We start from the raw sequence: 20,862 nt of genomic DNA, 5'->3' as shown, positions 1-20,862 counted from the left end.
GCCATACAGCTCCTACCATGCACCTAGCGATTACGAGCTGTTCCTGTGCGTGAAGGACTATTTTCGGGGAAAACATGTTCGACGACGATGAGATCAAGGAAGAAGTTACAACGTGGATTTAGATGCAGTTACTGGATGTTTACGATTCTGTGATATAAAAATTTTTCCGCGTTTTAACAATTGTTTGCACAATAGTGGCATTTATGTATATGTAGAGAAATAACTACTGCACCAGTGTGTTCAGTGGAACTTGCCTTGCGTCCAATACATTTCTTGTATATTTTATGTTTTTGTTTGGATCTTTACATTCCTGACGAGCCTTATATGACAACTTGCGAGAGCTTCAACTATGAACCGAACTACTAGTCGTCAGTTCCCAGTCTTCCTAATATCTTGAAAATATAATGATGAAAATGCAAATCCAGTTATAAAATGCTAAAGAAGTTCTAATCCAATTAACTACTGTTATTATAGTGGCTTTAAATGCTGTGCTTGAATACGAGAAATAGCATTCGAAATAACCAGAGAAAGTAATGCAAAGGTACTTACGTTCTAGCTTACTAGCAGATGTTGTAGAGACAGAGCATTGCTGGAATTGTGACACTAGACAAATGGCAAGACTCTTGTGCCAAAATCAGACGAATGATGTTATGCTCAGTCCAGAGGACCTTTTTATATGAAATCCTGAAATGTGCCTTTCATAGTTTTACATGTCTATCTGGTTGAGTAAAATAAGTTTTGGGTTGTCTTCAATAGTTTGAATTAGATTTTAGGATCAATCAGGGCTCGAAAATATTTCTTCCGAGCTAAGCGTCAGTTCGGGAATCCAGGCACCATAATAATTCTGTTCGATATTTTGGCCGGGTTTAGCCGTAAATTATAGTTACTGGTATAAAAAGTACAAGCTTACCGTAGTATATAGGATGTTTTTCAAGATGACAGCTATTGAAGACAATGTAAGTAAAGTTTTACGAAACAGCAGTGTGTTTTTTATGTCGATGTACTTTTTGTAGTTTGTGCACTGAAATGTTAATTGTTTATTCTTCTGTGTAGATAAAAATTCTCTAAAACGAGCTATTCATGTTAAGATTGGAGGTAAATTGAAAACTGAACTTCACAAAGAATTTGTTGTTATTCCATCCAACCACATAAAAATCAGAACTACTGGCAGGTAAAAATTGTGAATACTAGCGGGCAAAGAAAAGTTGAGCACCATATTTGTTTTTCCAGTCACCATAGTGCGCGCGGGATTTTTCGAGTCCTGGAAAGAAACCTGACTTAATCCATTTAGTTCAGACAGTTGATGTTGTTCTTGTATTCAAGCCAGACTTAAAATATTTTCATGAATTTATGAAATACAAAATTTAACTATTTACAAATAATAATTTTGTTGTCATAGTTTTGGTGTACAGTATATAGACACTAATTGGATATTTTTTTCTTCTTACAGGATGGTCCATAGTTTTGGAAGCATTTAAAGTTATTCCTGGCACAGTGCAGACGTGTGCTGGAATTTTAAAAGAAAATAATCTTTTAGCGATAGCTCCAGGAGGAGTGTATGAGGCTCAATTTGGAAACTCATATTATCAGTTAATGTGGAAAAAAAGATTGGGATTTGCAAAAGCTGCCTTGGAAGCGAAAGTTGTACGTAATTTTGTCATTAATAATATAAATTTATGTCCGTCAATGTTTTCGCATATTATCATCTTATTGTCTACACAAAGGCAGAGTTTCTCCAACATAAAGGCATTTCGACTATGTACTGAGTCAGATCCTTGACTAATCTATTACAACATTTAATTTTGAATTTGTACTTGTATAACAAAAACTTCTTTTTAAAGCTACTTTAGAATTGTGTTACCGTACACTAAAGGAATTATTTCAGAATCGTGGGTTTGTCTCACAGGTATACTATGTTTAAGTGCCTTGTATTGCGTTATACTCGCAGATTCTATCGAAAAATTCAACTTCCAATAGGCCATTTGTCTCTTAGTGCCATTGTGCTGCCGTTCCTGTGTTTATTGTGCAATTATATTATTCATTATTCTAGTAAAGTCTGTAAAATGAAGTAGCTTACTAATTGCGTACGATTTTTGTCCCAATTCCAATGAAAGTTTCGTCAACGCCTGCTTAGCTTTCCATATCAATGAATCTTCGAGCTTGTTTCTCTTGATCTTTTTCTTTTCATTGTAAAATTTTGGCTAGTTTCCTGTTTTAAAATTTATTTTTTAGACTGCAAAGTGGTGTTAACGCTGAAATATTATATTAAAGAAATATTTATTTTAATCTTTACAATATCAAGCAATTAGATTGTGATTACGTTCTTCTACAAAGACAATTCTTCTCAGAGTATAAACACCTCATCCAGTTCCTTGCCAGGTGGTAAAGTGCCAAGGACCGACGAGACGTTACCACGTTGGATAGAAACGGATATGCGCTGTATTAGATAGGATGTGGAGCGAACTTCGCCGGAAACACAAGAAATGCGTCTTCCTACCTCCCTAATGAATTCTAGACTTCTTGCACCCCAAGCACCACTTGTTTCAATAGCGATTGGAGTGAAAACAAACTTTTCGAGAAGGTTGTTGTATTTTCTTTGCTTTTCAGCTTCTCTGCGATTAGCAACAGCTCCAGCGTTCATTACTGACAGAGGGAGACTTGAATGAGCGTATGTATCAGCGCATGTGAAGTCCCACAATAAACATTTACCTCTCATCCATGGAATCAGTGTCATCCCATCCCGTCGCTTTCCATCCGAACGACAGCAACCAGAAGGTTCCCGTATTGAAGGAAATCCAGCTGTGTTGAAGGCTCGTAGTATTATATCATTTACCGAGGAATGTCGGGCGAATTATTTTAATTATTTACATATATACAAATGAGGATAGAATCTTTCAGTTTGACGTCCCACGATTATGACATTTAGACTAAGGAAGGCGATGATTAAACAAGTTAATAATGATGGAAGAATTAGTAGAATGAGAAAGTGGGAGGAAACGGGAGTACCCCGAGAAAACCCACGGACACGATGTTGCCCAGCACAAACTTACTTGGCCGGGAGATCGAATCAGGGACCCCATGCACCAGAGGTAAGTCCTCTACCACTGTGCCACCGTGCTTCGCTTTACATATTTACAATATATATGCAGGTTATGAATATGTTACACTGCTGTAACTAACGTGAGTTTATGCTCTGCATATTGATTGTCAGATCATATGCTCCAATGTTAATTTGGTGATAGAACTATTCACGTATTTATTTTGTAATTTCTAATGAAATGAGATTTTTGGTTTAACATCTTACGATTATGCACCAAGGCTAAGTGGGACAGTGATAATGATAATGAATGAAATGGTAGAATGAAGAAAGTGGAAACGGAAGAACCCCGAAAAAACTCACACACACGGTTTTGTCCACCTCAAAGATCATCTAGCACAAGTTGGGGTCGAACCAGGGATGTCACGTACCAGAGGTGAGCGCTCTACCATTTCTGCCACCGCTGCCCCTTTTATAATTTTGGTGTTAAGTATCATAGTCATGTACGAAAGTATCATTGGAATTTTACAAAAATCGGATGGAACAGTAAGTAATTCCGTATTATTACGGAATGCGTCAAATGTTAATTTTTAACTTTTTGGAAGTCAGTAAGTTTTTCTGAAATTCAATCAACGCGCTGAAATATCTTTCAAAACTGTTATTATGGAAATATTAAGTGGGTACATAATGCAAGACACTAATAATGTCATATACAGTATACTACATAGAGTGTAAGTAATGTTGAGCTTCCAAAATCGACTTCAGCATGGAAAAACATTTGAAAGATATTGTAGCTGTAAAGGATACTGAATTTCTGTTATTTTTCTTGTTCTTTTAAAACATTAGTAAACTATTAAACACTTGGGAGTACAAAATGATACTTTATATAGATGAAAAATAACAGACACGCAGTTACCTTGGATCTTCAATATATATATATATATATATATATATATATATATATATTGCTGGTTAAAGATGTAATAGCAATATCAAGGAAGCAACTTGGCAAATTTTAAGAACAATCACGTTTATCACTATGATTAAATCTGAGAGGAAGTGATTAGGTAAGATATTGCTCTCCTCTAATAACGAAGGATTTTTTTTTTTTTTTTTTTTTTTTTTCAAAAGTTGAGATACAAAGTGAAACGAAATTTTTACGTCCCACTGTTATAATCTGTGTAGCAAAAATGATAGGTGATAAAGACAGATAACTTAAGAAGAATCGATGAAATAGGAAATTGGAAACAAAGGGAAGAATAAAGAATAACTGCATTACTAGTATGTTGTCCATCTTTTTGTTTAATGTCCTACGACTATGCATCGAGCTTAAGAGAGATGACCGTGACTATATGTACGATAATAGTGATATGATGAAAGAGTGAGGAAATTAGAGAACTCCGAGAAAACCCACGCACATGGTATTTGTCCACAATAAAACTCACCTGGCGCGGGGTAATGACCCTTCACACAAGAGATGCGGCTGTACCACTGAGCTACCACAGGCCTACATTTGGTTAAAAGTGCGATCTTTCCACTAGATGTGAAATGTTACCACTTTGCGTAGTGCATTGATCTGGTTTTCATGTACTCAGATTATATGTAAACTATATAGGTGTAGCAAATGAAGTTACCGAATGCATCATTATGTTACAGTAGTATCATAATAGAAAATTATTAGAACACTTTCAATCCAATGTACAATTAACATGTTTTCATAATTAGTTTTTCCGAGATTTGAAAGAAATTCTTGAAATTTTAGTGTATATTATTGAAATGTTTATTTTAAGTTCATACATTTAATTTATCTTTCTACTTCTAGCCAATAATTCCGATGTTTACTGAAAATCTTCGAGAGGCATTCCGTAATGTCAGCTGGGGTTATAATATTTGGTTGAGATTATATTCTGCAACAAGACTTCCATTAGTTCCAGTCTACGGTGGTTTTCCTGTTAAACTAAGAACACATATAGGGAAGCCAATTCCATATGATGAAACGTTGACTCCAGAACAATTGCAATTAAAGGTATGTTTCATTACACGTAAATGTAGTAATTAATAATCTGACGGTGTTATTATTATTATTATTATTATTATTATTATTGTTATTATTATTATTATTATTATTTTACGTTTGATAACTTTGACTGTATGCTAGGATCATAATTCTGTAGTACGTTTTCTGTAGCAGTTTTAATAGTAATATTAATAATTATGTTTGTGGAGCTGGCGACAAAAGAAAAGGTCATGTTGTGTGTGTATATAGAGTTTGAATATGAAGGATGCTCTATTGTTTCGTCGGCAACTGTGCATGACTATAGTAACATCCATTGCCTGTTTCAGACAACGTTCAAACACGCTTAGCAATTTTAACAATTTTACTTGCATGCAGTTGTGACTCATGAACGTCCCTTGTACTTCTAGCTTTCGATGTGTGACTGGCAGGTAGGTGAACAGTTTGCTTTACCCCAGTAAGTCCGCTTTTCTTCATTTTCCTGATATTTAAAATTTGCCTCCTGTCTATATCCTCTATGAACAAGACTAGGGGAGAGCTGAAAGCTAGGAAGTACAAGGGACTTTCAGAAATAAGTTACATGCAAATAAAATCACGACTTGTTACTTACTATTCAGTGTACATTGTGTAACTTCGAAACTTCAACACAACATAGCTGATAGGTATTGTCAAATTTTGTAAGACATTCGGCTGGCAGTCTCAAGGCGGCCTGTCTACCGCGGTTTCGAATCCCGTTCAGAGCGTGGTTATTATGTAAGTGTTGTTATAATTCGTTTATTATTGTCTCCCTTTGTGTAAAGAGCAGAACCAAGGGATATAAAACTCACAATACGATGCAATGCGATGAAATAGATTTTACCTCATACTCGAGATCTGTTGTGTGATACAGTCTTCATGGATGATGAGCACATTAAAAAAAAAAGTCTTGATTAAATTTCAATCTTAACAATTTTTAATTTTTTTTAAACACGTGTGTAAGGGGTATTTAAAGAACGTATAAGTCCCTGTGGAACTAAAATGAGTGCAAGTATTCATTATCTCGACAGCAATGTGTTAAGATGTTGTCATTGTGGAGTTATTATTTCAATTTGAGGGTGGTCGAATAAAATTTTTGCATTCTCGTATGAAGGATTCGGAATACCGAAAAAGCTAGTTAGGTTAATTAAGATGTGTTTAAATAAATCCCAAAGTAAAGTGCGGGTAGGAAGATACATGTCGTGAATGGCCTGGAATAAGGAGAGCGTTGTCGCAATTATTATTCAACTTCGTTCCGGAGTACGCTATAAGAAAAATCATAGTTAGTAACAAGGGCCTAAAGCTGAATGGTATTCACCAGGTGGTGATATAAGCTGAATGATATAAATGTGATAGATTATAGAACAGTAGGAAAAAGTACAGAGGTTTTATTAAACGCTTACAGGGATGTAGGGTTAGAAGTAAACACAGATAAAACTAAATACATGGAAATTCGCCGGGATCGTAATATTGCAAATTTTAAATACGTCAAAGTATCAAATGGTGCTTTCGACAAAGTTCCTAGATTACTTCCATATATTTAGGATCAGTATTAACAGACCAAAACCATATCCACGAAGAAATTAAATGCCAACTGAAAGCAGGGAGTTGGTGTTATTGTTCAGTTCAAAATCTTTTGTTGTCACGAATTCTGTCGAGGAATTTGAAACTTAAAATGTATACAACGATAATCATACCTGTTGTGCTGTATGGTTGTAAAACGTGGTCGCTTACTCTGAGGGGAGAACGCAGACTAAGAATATTTGAGAATAGAATCCTGAGGCGAATATTCGGACCCAAGAGGAACGGGAATGGGGAGTGGCTGAAACTTCATAACGATGAAGTACATAATTTTTACCTTTTACCAAACATCGTTAAGTTCAAGTCCAGGAGCCTCTCAGGTGAGCGGGTCATGTAACCAGAATGGAAGAAAGTAGGAACGCTTTCAAAATTTCAACTGGAAATCTAATCGAAAAACGACCATTAGGAAGACCTAGGCATAGATGGGAGATCAATATGAAGATAGATCTCTCAGAAGTAGGAATAGAAAATAGAAACTGAATCCAGTTGGCTAAGAACAGAAGTCAATGAAGAGCTTTTATGAATGAGACATTGAACCGGGTTTCATAAGCCATACAGTTTAGTTAACTAAGTTATAGGCCACAAATTTTAATGTTATTCTTTGTTCTTCCTGTGATTATCTTGAAAATTGCGCGGGAGAGAAATTGAGAGACGGAAGACCATTCCATAGAGAGTTGTTCGCTGCAGGAGTTAATTAAACTTCCTTACAGTCTCTTCGTTAATTTTTTTCTTTCTTTTTTTCCTTAAGGTTTCAATTCAGAACAATATGCCACTTTTATATCTGATGTTTAACAAACTAAGGTGATTAAAGGACCTTGTCTAGTTTATATCTGTCCTGTGGTCGTTATCTTGACTTTCGATTGGCATTTTCGTGTTTTACATTTCTCTTCTCAGCTGAGAGTTAGTTTGCACTTCGGCGCAGAGTAGGATGGTAGATTTTTTGCATACTCCTCTCTCTGTTCTGATTTAGTGTGATATGTACATCGGTGTTCACTTACAACTCAGGTACTCTGATAGATAGGGGATTCGTTGTAACCACCCACCACCACTAATGAAAAGGGTTCCTGGTTACTATGAACAGGTCCTTTGGTTTTCTCGAGTTTGTTCAGTTTTATTCAATTGGTTACAGTCTTAACAATTACAGGTATTTCATTTAATTTTGCGTTTTGTTTTACCCTGTTTCAAGAAGTTGTCTTTATAAAATCGTAATTTTGAAGCATATCTAACGTGGATTTCCCTTCCGTATTAGTAATTCAATATCCGAAAATTCCCATCGAAATAAGCGAAAATAAATATCAGTAGACATTTGTTCTATGTCGAATATCTTGTTATTCGTGGATAATTTCGATCAGCACTGTGGACTTGGTTCACTTCAATCCTTTCGTGTAACTTGGTATTTAAATATTCATTTTTTATGATGTTGCTCTGTAAGAACGTGAGAACACAGAATTTTCTGAAAAAACAATGGTTTTAGGTAAATAGCTTGCTGCTCCTTCAGTTTATACACTGGCAAAAGCAGTACAAAGGTAGATCTACCGATACAGTGAAACTTCTCAATATCGAACATCTCCGTGATTTTTTCGGCAAAAATGCAAGTAGTATTACGGGAGAGAGCCCTCCCTTCTACTGACCTTGGTACACTTGTTTTTCCCAAACGTTTTAGTGACCTATTCATAACGGACAGGAACGATTCTCAGTTCAGACATATTTAGCTCAGAAAATACTTTGTGTTATTTCAAAATAAAGTACTGTACTATTCTACGATACAGTACAGTAAACAGAAAATCTCCCCTCCCTACAAAATGTTTGTCAGATGTTGGTGATCTGGTGATCTACCACACAGAACACTTGTAAGCTGATCTTCAAATCCTTTTCTCTGTCCACAATAAATTGTTTTCTGATGGAAATCCTAAAATGAACCTAGAAAGAATATAAAGTCGGGTGAGCCAATCATATGATCAACAATTCTATGTGGATCTTCTTCCATTTCAGTTTTCTGTCATTTAGGATTTGCATCTTCTTCAACAACGCCTGTGTAAACATTTTCTAGTGATACTTCTGCTTCTTTATAGAGAATTTGCCCTTCAATCTCCCAGTATGTAGAACACTATTGGGAGTATTTCGGGGCCCCGGGTTCGATTCCCGGTGGGGACACAAGTTGTTCGGATTCCAAGTTAAGTTGCAGGTCCCGTCCTTAGTACATCATCATCATCTCATGGAAGGCAATGGCAAACTACCATGGGTTCACCTTGCCCAGGGATCTTCAGGCAGAACACCACATCATAATCATTATTGAGAAAATTAAGCCATTTAAAATTACGTTGTAACTTTTGTAACTTGTAATAACTAACTGCTATTCAACAAGAGCTGATATATTTGCAAAATCATGGCTTGTTTCCTTGTTTCAGACATAAGTTTGTGGGGGGGGGGGGGGGAATTATTTACAGCACAGAGGCGCACAATATATAAATACGGGCCTAATCTAAATTAGTGTAATCTCTCTGTAAACGAGATTTATTTTTCCGCTATTCAGAGGTTTCAGTGTATTTATGTAGTATGTACCCTGTAACTTCAATCAGTAAAGCTAATAAAGATAGGTAAAAAAAAAATATACCCCTTTAAAGCTTGCGTGTTACCAAATTGGGCTACGTTTTAAATGCTCTCGCTAGCAAAATTTTAAATTGGGCGACACGCTACATTTTGGACTACGTTTAATTATTTGCAGGGTATAACTCTTCAGAATGCGTTACTTTCATATTTTCATATGAAATCTCAAATTATTAGTTTGATATTATAGAATAAAAGTTTTATTCGTTCAGTATTCTCAGGCCCGTATTTATATATTGTGCGCCTCTGTGCTGTAAATAATTCCTACCCCCCGCAAAACTTATGTCTCAAACAAGGAAACAAGCCATGATTTTGCAAATATATCAGCTCTTGTTGAATAGCAGTTATTACAAGTTACAAAAGTTACAACGTAATTTTAAATGGCCTAATTTTCTCAATAATGATTATGATATGGTGTTCTGCCTGAAGGTCCCTGGGCAAGGTGAACCCATGGTGGTTTGCCATTGCCTTCCATGGGATGATAATGATGTACTAAGGACGAGACCTGCAGCTTAACTTAGAATCCCAACAACTTGTGTCCCCATCGGGAATCGAACCCGGGACCCCTTGATTACAAGGCAACAAGCTTAACCATTCATCAATAACATTTGGCCATTTTAAAAATAATCGAATACCACCAATATTAGAATTAAATTCATTGATTTTGGGGTCGCTCAGATAAATAGTGACAGTTTTAATCCAATTCAACTTCAAGGTAATACTCCATTCCTCAGGGAGAGGGCGAGATTTTAAAAGTAATCGAAAACGACCAATATGAATGTTGAATTCATAGTTTTCGAGATAACTAAGTTTAACGGTATCAGTTTTCATGATGATCAAGTTCATCCTCACCCCTTGAGGTAGGGGTGGGAGACAATGACTTTTTAAAAATAATTAGATAAACTAGCTAATTAGTAACTACTGTAATTAGAGCGAATTAGACACATTAACATATTTCTCGCGCTTGCGCGGGACTCTGCGGGTTGCTAATTTTATATGTTACTTTATTCCAAAATTTTGCCGACCTGTGCTCGAGCACAGAATAGCACTTACCTAAATACGGGCCTGAGTATTCTATTCGCAATGAACAATAGTTGTACTAAAACTAACATATTGAATACTAGTTCAGTTCTTCTTTTAGAACTTTTTTTTTTAATCTTCACATCTGACAACGCTAGACTTATGTTGAATTTGCGCTCTTACAGTATCACATACTGTGTTGTTGTTTCAGTTTAACACCCAGGCCTAAAATAGTTGTACAGAGCTGTGTTAACATTTGACATTTAATTTGTGGTACTGTATTATCCATATTAACATAATGAGTGAAATGGAGTTACAACAAAAACTTCCAGAATTCATGGCTCCCAGATAAAGAATTTAGCAAATGAATTAAAGAATTGAGGAATAACAGTGAAAAAGCATGCTGTAAACATGCTTGCATGCTGTAAAACATGCAACATGAAAAGCATGCATGTTGTAAAGTGTATTTTAGAGCCCACAAAACTAACTAAATCACATATATATCACCTTGGAAATAAGAAAGGTCGTCCATTTTATTATGTTATACTATACTATAGTTATAAATAAAATTATATAGCTAGAATTTTTTTTTTTTTTTTTTTTTTTTTTTTTTTTTTTTTTTTTATGTTCGGATTAGAAATAGTTCAAATCCGCTACTTTTGAAGCACAACTTCACTACTTTATAAAAATCTTCAGATCTGGCAATATTGTTGGCGAATGCAAAGAAAAAAATGGAAGGAAGTAAACAATTTTCAAAGCATCTACTATCATCTCTGGATGGGTGTTTCAGGTGACCTAAGAGTGTACCAACTTTGAACCAGATCCAGGAATTTCTACTTAAGTGTTTTTTAAAAGCGTTCCCACTAGTGTATACTAATGCGTTTTTTACATCTCGTCAGGAGTAGATCTTAAAGGAGACAGTTGGGACCTCATTGTGTCTTTTTTTATTTTATTTATTAAGACTTTTTTGTTAAATTACTGCCTTGGAATTGGTGTTTACTCTATACAAAAGCATATTACGTGCAATTAAGAGCCTGCCTTACTAAAAATAGTACAAAATTTATCATTTTTCTTTTGCTTGTTTTCCATAAATGAAAGGAGATGATGAAATGCAACTCACCACAATCATAGATAATGTTATTATACTGCAGAAAATATGAACCTGAAGAATTTTCAGTAAACTAAATACAACTATTCTTTAAAAAATAGCTCACAGGATTCCAAGACAACATGATACGCAATCAAATGCAATTGAGTTCGTTCCTCTAGTCTCTGCCTTAACGTAGATTTTGGGGAAATTGTTATTCTGGGAACATTGAAGATTTTATAGATGGTAACACTGAAAATTCTTCAGATTCATATTTTCTGTTGTAGAATAACATTATGTATGATTGTGATAAGTTGCATTTCATTATCTCCTTTCACTTATGAAGAAACAAGCAAAAGAAAAATGGTAAAGTTTGTAGTATTTTTAGTAAGGCAGGCTCTTACGGGTAAAGAGCTTAACAAGAAAATGGATGAGTGCTCATGTTTTTGAACGTGATTTGTTAATATTTCTTTTTGAAGTAGTGCATAAAAATTATATATATATATATATAGTATATTAATTCTTTTATTCTTTTTATATTTTTTAGGTGGCACATGTAATCGAGTCTTTAATAGAAAAACATCAAAGGGTACCTGGAAATATATTAAGGGCATTAGTCGCAAGAGTTTATGAAAAACCAAAAGTGAAAGTAAAATGAAGTCGTTCTTAATTTTTTTTTAAAAGTGAACTTAATAAACGGTGTTAGATTGTGTGTGATAGTGCGCATGCGATTGTTCATCTGCAAAAGTGAATGTTTACCTGATCATGCACTAACATTCCATTATCATGTACGTAATATTCATGTCCATGTGGCTGCATAACCAAACAGAAGAGCTATTTTTTTTTTTTGTTTTTTTTTTGTTTTGTTTTTTTTTTTTTTTTTTTTTTCATTGCAGTGTATTGTTAAAAGTCTTTTAACTTTTTGATATGTATGCTCGTAGAAGGTTACATTTCATTTGCATATTATTTATGTGATCTTTTTTTGGGCATAATCAGTAAGGTTGTGGATCATGTATTATTTTTACGGATGAACTTTTCAAAAATCTTACTTTCCTGAAAAGCAAGTATTATTTAATTTGTATATTTTTAATGTGTAATTTCTTAAAGCAAAGACAAAATAATTCCATGTACAGTATACGCGAGTGTTATTTTTTTCTAGATTAATAAATATTGTTTTCTGAAAAAATAGGGTTCTTTTTTTTCTATAGTAACCTTTTCAAAGCCATCATGATTAAGAGACCCCAATAAATGGTATCACAGGTATGGACAATCAAACTCGACGAAAATTCACTTGATGAAAGTCAGAATATTATCACAAATTTGCAACAACAGAATGACTTTCCTATACTTCTTGTTCACCTCAACCAAAGGTTGGTGGGCAATATGGAAATTTTAAAAAAATTTTCTCCTTTGGGAGAGCTGTTTTATACTTTGATAAGTTCTCTTCGTAACTGCAACTAGATAGTCTTCCTCTTCCTGGTTTTCCTTCTACCTTTCTCTCTGTCAACACGGTGATCCAATCGAAGTGCCGAATAAGATGGCCAAGCATATTATTTCTTCTTTTTCCTATTATCTTCATGATTTGTCGTCCTTCATTAGCTTCCTTTAGTACGTCTTCATTCCTTTTCCTTCTGATGCATGATATGCGCAGCATTCTGCGCCAACAGCACATTTCAAATGCTTCCAGCTTGGATATTTCAGCTTTTCTCAATGTCCATGTCTGATACGTAAAGCACCACGCTCCATACCAGTGTCTTAATAAATCGTTTTCGAACGTCCAACGACACATTTCTTGATGTTAGCAGTTCTCTTTTCCTGTTGAATGCTTGTTTAGCCTGAGTTATTCTGGAACTTACGTCTTTTTCACTTCTTCCGTCCGAGGATATTAGACTTCCTAAAGAGGGGAACGTCTTAATGCCTTCGATTTTTTCTCCTACTAGCCCCTTCCTGTCCTGCTCTTATGCACTTTATCACTTTGGTTTTAATCTTATTTGGGAATTTTTGGGCCACTGAATAATGCAGAGCGAATATGCTAATATTTTAATGTGGAACCAAGTCGTGACATAAAGCAACTTTACCTTGCGCCTCCGTCTTTCTTTTAATTGAATATTTCGTTCCTCGATTGGAACGTTGTCACCACCATTTCTGCTGCATTACCGAATTCTTACCTTTACATCTGCTGGGCTAAATTGTTCTGTAAAGAATAACAAATATTACAATAGGAGATGTAATACAACAAGAATAGTGTGGAGGATGGTCACAGCGAGGAAGGAATAATCTATTAAAAGAAGAGGTTGGAGGCACACGGTAAGTTGCTTTGTTATGAATATGTGATCTACAGCTTCTCTCAGTAAATACAAGTCATGACATATTTGTCCAGCGATGTTAACACCAGTCAATAGAATTTAGCCTTTATGTGAGTACAGACGTGTTTTTTAAGTGTTTACTCTGAAAATACGAAAGACGCCAAGAGGAGGAAGAACATGGTACAGTGCTTACGTTTAGTGTATGTGATTTCAATCACAAACCATGTGAGTTAGTGGTGTAAAACATAATGTCTGGGTTTTCTCGTCGTTCTTTCATTAATCAGCTGTCTCCATGAAGCTATAAGACAGAATCGTGAAACGCTGTATTAAAGAAGGAAGACAGTTCTCAAACGGTCCTTTTCTTCTTCTTTAGGAAACTGAGATTAAAATTTTTCTAATCGCTCGGCGATTAGAAGGAATATTTGGTATAGAAAAGTGTGATTTAACATTGAGTTACAGCTGATGGAACAGCTCTAAAAGACGTGGTTTGTGGATACCCAAATAGAGGTGTGTATATATATATACGTTAGACGTTAACTGCTGAGAAGAACGTGGTGCAAGAAGACTGACTAATATTCGCGAAGTTAGTGCGAGTATATGTAGTGGTAGACGACAGGTCAAGATTATGAACGATCAGTTTGGAGTCAGCAAAGGTGTCAGGATACTGGATTCTTCGTTTGTTGGCACCGTAACAGAACTACACAGCTGCGACACTTTCATCAACTTCAAGAGCTATTAGCTCGTTACAGGGACGTATTCTATAGTAATCAATAAATTACTGACGAAACGAATTCCATACTTAATCCACGAACTGAAAGTCTAACTAGTGATGCAGACCAATAGATGGACTGCACACCCTTTCTTTTTTTCTTACTCGTGGCGACTTCAGTCCGATCTTTGTTACAAATTTCCGTAGAAATCTTCGAGCACGTGACAAAAACTGAAGGCACCAATAGCCCAATAAATCCATGTGAATTAGATCGTCACCATATTTTTTGCACTGTAGAATATGAATGGGCTGATCTATTTATATATTTGCCGGTAGAAGGTATCAACAGCAAATAGTATAATCGCCTCCTATAATTTTTGGAACTACTCTCAAGGAACAAGTTTTCACACTTCTGTTTGCTTTATTGACCTTTATAACAACAGTGAAATATGTTCTGAGAGAGTTTCTATGCAATAAAAAAGATCATATATATACACAGTCCAACAAAAAGAGAAATGTTAACGTGAACAGCATAGGAATAATGTTTCAATGCAACCAAGTTTCAAGATGCGGGGCCAACTGAATGTAGGTTCCACATAAATGAGGTCAATTAAGACAGTTGGACAAGTTGATCGAAATAAAAGATTTTACAGGTTTAAGATAATAAAATTCTCAGAAGTTTGGAAACATCCCCCGTACACTAAATAACTTTGTATATATTTATAACACTAGTTAACAAAGGTTTTGTTACATAAAAGGAAATACCTGTTCTTAAAGGAACTTTTTGCGCTGAATTCGAATATGCACTCGGTTTTTCTCCATCACGTACGATTTTCCCGTAACAGAGGGATTTTCGGGAAAATCCCTCAAAATTTTCCCTTTTCGTTTATTTTACACTACAAGATCTTGTCCCCTTGCATATACTAACATAGAAATTATACCTAAGTATACTTTGATTCATATTTAACAAACCCTCCAAGTTTCGTAATAATCGCTTTATTCTTTCTAGAGAAATAAATATGTTTGTATGTGTACTGTGTGTACTGTTTATTGCACCTTATAGTAATGCTTTCAGATCTCTTAAGTTGAGGTAAAACGTTTTGCTTTATTACCACAAACACATATATAAAATATAATACAATATAATTTACAAGTGTGACAATTTACAATAAACAATAATACAAATGTACCAAAAGGTCATGAAAAGAGAATCAAAACTATCACAATATATGAAACTTCCATTGGGTTACAAAAACGTACACTACTTCCTTCTTTTGTAAGAAATGTTGCATTCTCTAACAAGACCCCAACAATAGTCCCCCATCATTGAAGGATCCCATCGTCCCTGGTACCTTTTCTCCATTGCCATTATATCTTGGTGGAATCTTTCCCCCTGTTCGTCGCTGAGAGCACCTAGGTTAGCAGGAAAGAAGCTGAGGTGGGAGTGCAAAAAGTGGATTTTTAAAGACAACACAACTCTTTGTATTTCTGTATCATGTCCTGTACGATTTCTGTGTAACTCTCAGCTTTGTTATTGCCCAGAAAGTTGGGCACAACACACTTAAATGCTGTCCAGGCAGCTAGCTCAGCACTGTTTAACTTGCTGTCAAAGGTATCATCAAGCATTAATTTCCTAATTTGGGGACCAATAAACACTCCCGCTGAAATCTTAGCATCACTCAGGTTAGGGAACTTATCTCGCAAATATTTGAAACCTTCACCAGATGTGTCCATGGCTTTGACAAAGTTTTTCATAAGTCCTAACTTGATATGAAGTGGCGGTAGTAATATCTTATTAGGATCTACCAAAGGAGCGTATTTGACGTTGCATTCTCCAGGTACGTAATTCACTCTAGGTTCCCATTCCTTCACTTCATAATGTTTGTCATCAGCTTCTTTCTTTCTTTTGCATTCTGTTACATTTGATAACAAATATTGATAATCATTTCATGAACAAAACGAAAAAACTTGGAGAATTGTATATATATATATGTATTAAGATATACATATACTGTACGTTTAAAAAAAATATACGTTGGAAGTACATTCTATTTTTATACACGTTTCTAATTTACAGAGAGCAATACAAGTGTGTTGTTGACTATTGTAAATATTCATTTTTATGTCTGTGTTTGTAGTAATAAAGCAAATCGTTTTTACCCCAACTCAGGAGATCGGAAAGCATTACTATCAGGTGCAATAAACAGTGCACACAGTATACATACAAATATATTTATTTCTCTAGAAAGAACAAAGCGATTTTTACGAAACTTTTAGGGTTTATTAAATATAAATCAAGGTATACTTAGGTATAATTTCTATGTTACTATATGTGAGGGGACAGGAGCTAGGGGAATAAAATATCTGAAAAAGGGAAATTTTTGAGGGAATTTCCCGCAAATCCCTCTGTTACGGGAAAACTGTACGTGATGGAGAGAAACCGAGTGCATATTCGAATTCAGCGCAAAAAGTTCCTTTAAGATCAGGTGATTTTTCTCATGTAACAAACAAAAAGTTTAAATTTGTTAACTAGTGTAATACAAAAACATGTCACTCTGTGTGCAACACTATTATCCTGCAATGCGTAAAGAATTTGCTAATGTTGGTTGTAGAAAGACGAGGAGCACAATGAGAATTAATTACTATAAACAAATAAATCGCAGTAATTCTTAATAATAAACAGTCATTAATACATATATAAACATTACTGACGTTACGTAACTAATTAAAATAAGGAGGGCCATCCAAGCTGAGGCAGAGGATGCAGAGAGAGAGCTCTGAATGCATTGATTGTGCTTTAGTCACAACGTTGGAGAGGCTTTTGTGTAGCATGAGGTTTTGTTGCATAAATATGTCGCTAGGTGCACATTGACGTTAATAGACGTCGCTACATGCACTATCATTGACACTATTAGATGTCGGTACCTGCGGTATTGTGTATGATGAAGTCCGTGAATTGCATAAAAAAATGGTACTGGTATGGAGTTTGAGTGGTTGATAGGCAAGCTTACAGAAATAAATAAATGCTTTTGTTAAATGTAAAAAATATCACTTAATTAAGCATGATTTTTAATGTATAGTGAGAGCACAGCGCGCCAAAGGCTTGTGCGCAACAATTTGTGAAATTAATTCAAAAACACAAAAATGATTCTAATGGAACCTTCACTGAAATATCAGGATGATCATAGGGTTCATAAATAAAAATACCATATTTACGGTAGCAAAGTACGCATCTTTGAACACTAGCTATATATAAACTCACGTATCCAGTGTTCTGAATCAATGTTACATTAGTTTGCCCATCTTTTCTACTTGCTTTGATTAAGATCACAAGTCAAAAGTCACTGACATAATCAACGTAACATTGATATAGGCATGGCCGTCCGGTCGACTTGCGAGGCTAATGATCGTGATAATTCCATGTCCAGCATCAGTAAATTATTTTGCAGCAACTTCGACGTTTTTCATATTGATAGTGATATCTCACTAGAAGTGCACTTCGCTACAATAGTAGTATACCTAGGTACAATCTCAAAAAAGTCTTACAAATGATAGTTCTTCAGCGAAGTATTTTGAATCCAAGAATGAATAGTAAATTTATTGCCTTTTGTCAAGGGACTGACCCTTTTTTCCTATCACACAGGGCCTAGGTCAATAGCTCCCACCAGTAGGACGGCTCGGGATATAAAATTGAAGGTAACTTTGTAGTGTGTATAATCATGTTTAGATTCTAACAACGTAGAAGGTGAACAAAGTTTATGAAAGTTTGAAAATATAATTACTTTCTCTTCGTTTAATTGTTCCAAATGCTTAACAATTTATTATTATTTTATTATTATTATTATATATATATATTTTTTTTTTAATGTGGAAACGCGACTTGTCTAGATCTTGAGAGTTTGAATAGTCATTTAGGGTCGCTTGGAAAAGAGTTACCTGAACCACTGTAGTGCATTCGATGCTGTAGGAATCGAACTCGAGATCTCGTGCATCAAATAATCTCATTGTGACCACTAGACTAGGGAGGATCCCAGTCATTTCAAAAGTTTTAGACACAACAAATTGTGATTTTATACTAAAACAAGCAAAGGCCTTAACGTGTCACTATGGATTATTGTGCATTCGTATTTGAGCACCTTTCATATAGAATTCTCAAACTTAAAATATCAGCCAAAATTCGAACATCTCATATGCGCATCTTAGGGAAGCATCCCCATCTCTTTTTCTTCCAATGTACAAGTAGGTTAAACATTTCAAATGGCTGGAACTTGTGTTTAATTATTTCAGATGAAAAGTCCAAACAACAGATTTCATGCCTCTAACCTTAAAGGATTCTGAGATATGGGTATCTTGTAATAATGTAACTTCCACCCCTCTTTCTTTCCATCTCATTTCTTCCTTTCTAGCACAAATATGAAAGAACTCATAAACACAGATTTAATCATTCTAAAGTTAAGGTGTTCGGAGATATGTAATTATAATAGTTGTAGTCTCACTTCTTTTCCTGCTGCTCACCCCATTTTCTTCCACTCTAGGCTAAGAATAATCATGAAAATAAGAAACACTGAAACACTTGTCTTACTATTTTAAATGAAAGTCTTAAGTGCCAAATTTTGTTTCTAACTTCAAGGAATTCCGAGTTATGGATGCATTATAGTACCTGTAATCTCAGCCCCTTTTTCTTCCCATCCTCGTTTTTTCTTTTCTCGATCAAATAGGATAAACGCTGAAACATTTATGTAATTACTATAAATGACAAGTCCAAATACCGGATTTCATGGTATTTTCGATGTCCGGTATTGATATATTCCTTTAACTCGCCTTCTCTCTCTACTTCATTCTTTTATTTAAATAAATTTTATGATTTATATAATATATATATATACAGTAAAACCTGCCTTCAACGGACCCTTTATTAAACGGAAAACTGTCTTAAACGGAAATATTTCATGGCCCCATGAATTTTGGAGTGAAAAACGTGTAAAAGTCCCTTCATTAAGCGGAAACTGTGTTATGCGGACAACGGAAAGCAAAATAAAACTTTAACGGAAAATTCTGAGTTCCGAACTACAGCGTTTAGAACTTTGTAAGAGGGTAAATATATACATTACATTCTATAAGAGGATATATATATATATATATATATATATATATATATATATATATATATATATATGTATGTATTACATGTCTGCGATAAATTCTTTGTTCTTTTGTTAAATCTTTCTGGGCATTGTTGACCTTCCCCAACCACTACTCATATTCACCCCCACAATTTGTCCTTAATCCCCTCACCTTTATCAAGGATCATATGGAAAGTCAGAAAGAAAAAGACGAGATGGAAGAAGAAGACGAATACGGTACCGAATTCGAAAAAGAGTGTAGAATAAAGACGTATCAAGATGCTCTCAGAAGTTTAAAGGAACTGCAACAATTTGCCTTGCGAAAAAAAATACTCTGATTTACTTAGTGTAGTTTCTCAGGCTAAAGTGTGTGCGGAAAGTAGAGCAGCCAAGCAGCAACGTATCAAGAAAACTCTGCTTGACTACTGGGAAAAATAAAGAAAGCATATGCATAGCATATTTTGTGTATTAATTCGTAGAGAAAATTGAAGTATTGTAATTGAAAAAAGGTACGTACAACGCACGCACAATATTTTCTCAGTATGTCCGTTATAAGCATGTATTTTTTTTAAAAGGCAACATTTACCTCCATTAAGCGGAAACCTGACTTTAACGGAAATTTTTGAAAGTCCCGCTCGATTCTGCTTAAGACAGGTTTTACTGTATAAACATTACAGACGTTAAGTACCTTATTAAAATAAGGAGGGCCATCCAAACCGAGGCAGAGGATGCGGAGAGAGAGCCCTGAATGCATTGAATGTGCCTCAGTCACAATGTTGGAGAGGCTTTTGTGTAGCATGAGGTTTTTTGCATTGCTCAGGATAATGAACCTCGCTTCAACTGTCCTGTCCTCTGCTCAATATACAGCCGGCCTTAGTTGTAGGACATGGTAGTTGTAGTTGATTTTAGTTTAGCGTCCCGTTCAGCAGCGAGGCTATATGAGACGTGGACCTACTGATTAACGTGGAATCCGAACCACATGAGCTCCCGCCGGGTAGTTGTAGGACATGTCTCATGTTCAGGCCACGGCACGCAGTGGTCGGAGTGACGAGAAAATGTGACGAAACTATTTGCGGGCGTATTGAAAGTTCGTTTTTGTCGATATGGTATTTTTTGAGAGCATATTAGGTTATTTTTGTCTCTTCTGCTGTAATGTGAATAGTAATTTACCGCTTATGGTCAGTGATGCGGGTTGCATATAGCCTATAGGTGGCGAAAAAAAGTCAACATTTTCAAAATCAGGTTTACAAATAGCATCTTGGGTCGTTATGAAAAAAAAAAGTAATTTAGAACCTGTGGTAATGTTATTATAATTGTAGAGTAAAGATCTCATTATATAAACAAAATAAACATTTTTTTTTTT

The 20,862-nt window shown here is 35.2% G+C and overlaps 1 protein-coding gene across 1 annotated transcript in view; it reads left to right on the top strand.

Annotated features, from left to right (window-relative positions):
• LOC145671393 (DGAT1/2-independent enzyme synthesizing storage lipids) overlaps positions 1 to 12,547 on the top strand; it is a 68,453-nt gene extending 55,906 nt beyond the window's left edge. The window contains exons 6-8 of the mRNA XM_081740514.1: positions 1,451 to 1,644; positions 4,860 to 5,063; positions 11,909 to 12,547. Coding sequence (XP_081596640.1) covers positions 1,451 to 1,644; positions 4,860 to 5,063; positions 11,909 to 12,019 — 509 coding nt within the window. The 3' untranslated portion in view covers positions 12,020 to 12,547. The remainder of the gene's footprint in view (positions 1 to 1,450; positions 1,645 to 4,859; positions 5,064 to 11,908) is intronic.
• Positions 12,548 to 20,862: the final 8,315 nt, after the last annotated feature.

The sequence above is a fragment of the Thermobia domestica genome, chromosome 2, assembly GCF_964235325.1.
Source record: "Thermobia domestica chromosome 2, izTheDome1.hap1.1, whole genome shotgun sequence".
Taxonomy (NCBI): Eukaryota; Metazoa; Arthropoda; class Insecta; order Zygentoma; family Lepismatidae; genus Thermobia; species Thermobia domestica.
This window is presented reverse-complemented; position numbering and strand designations above follow the sequence as displayed.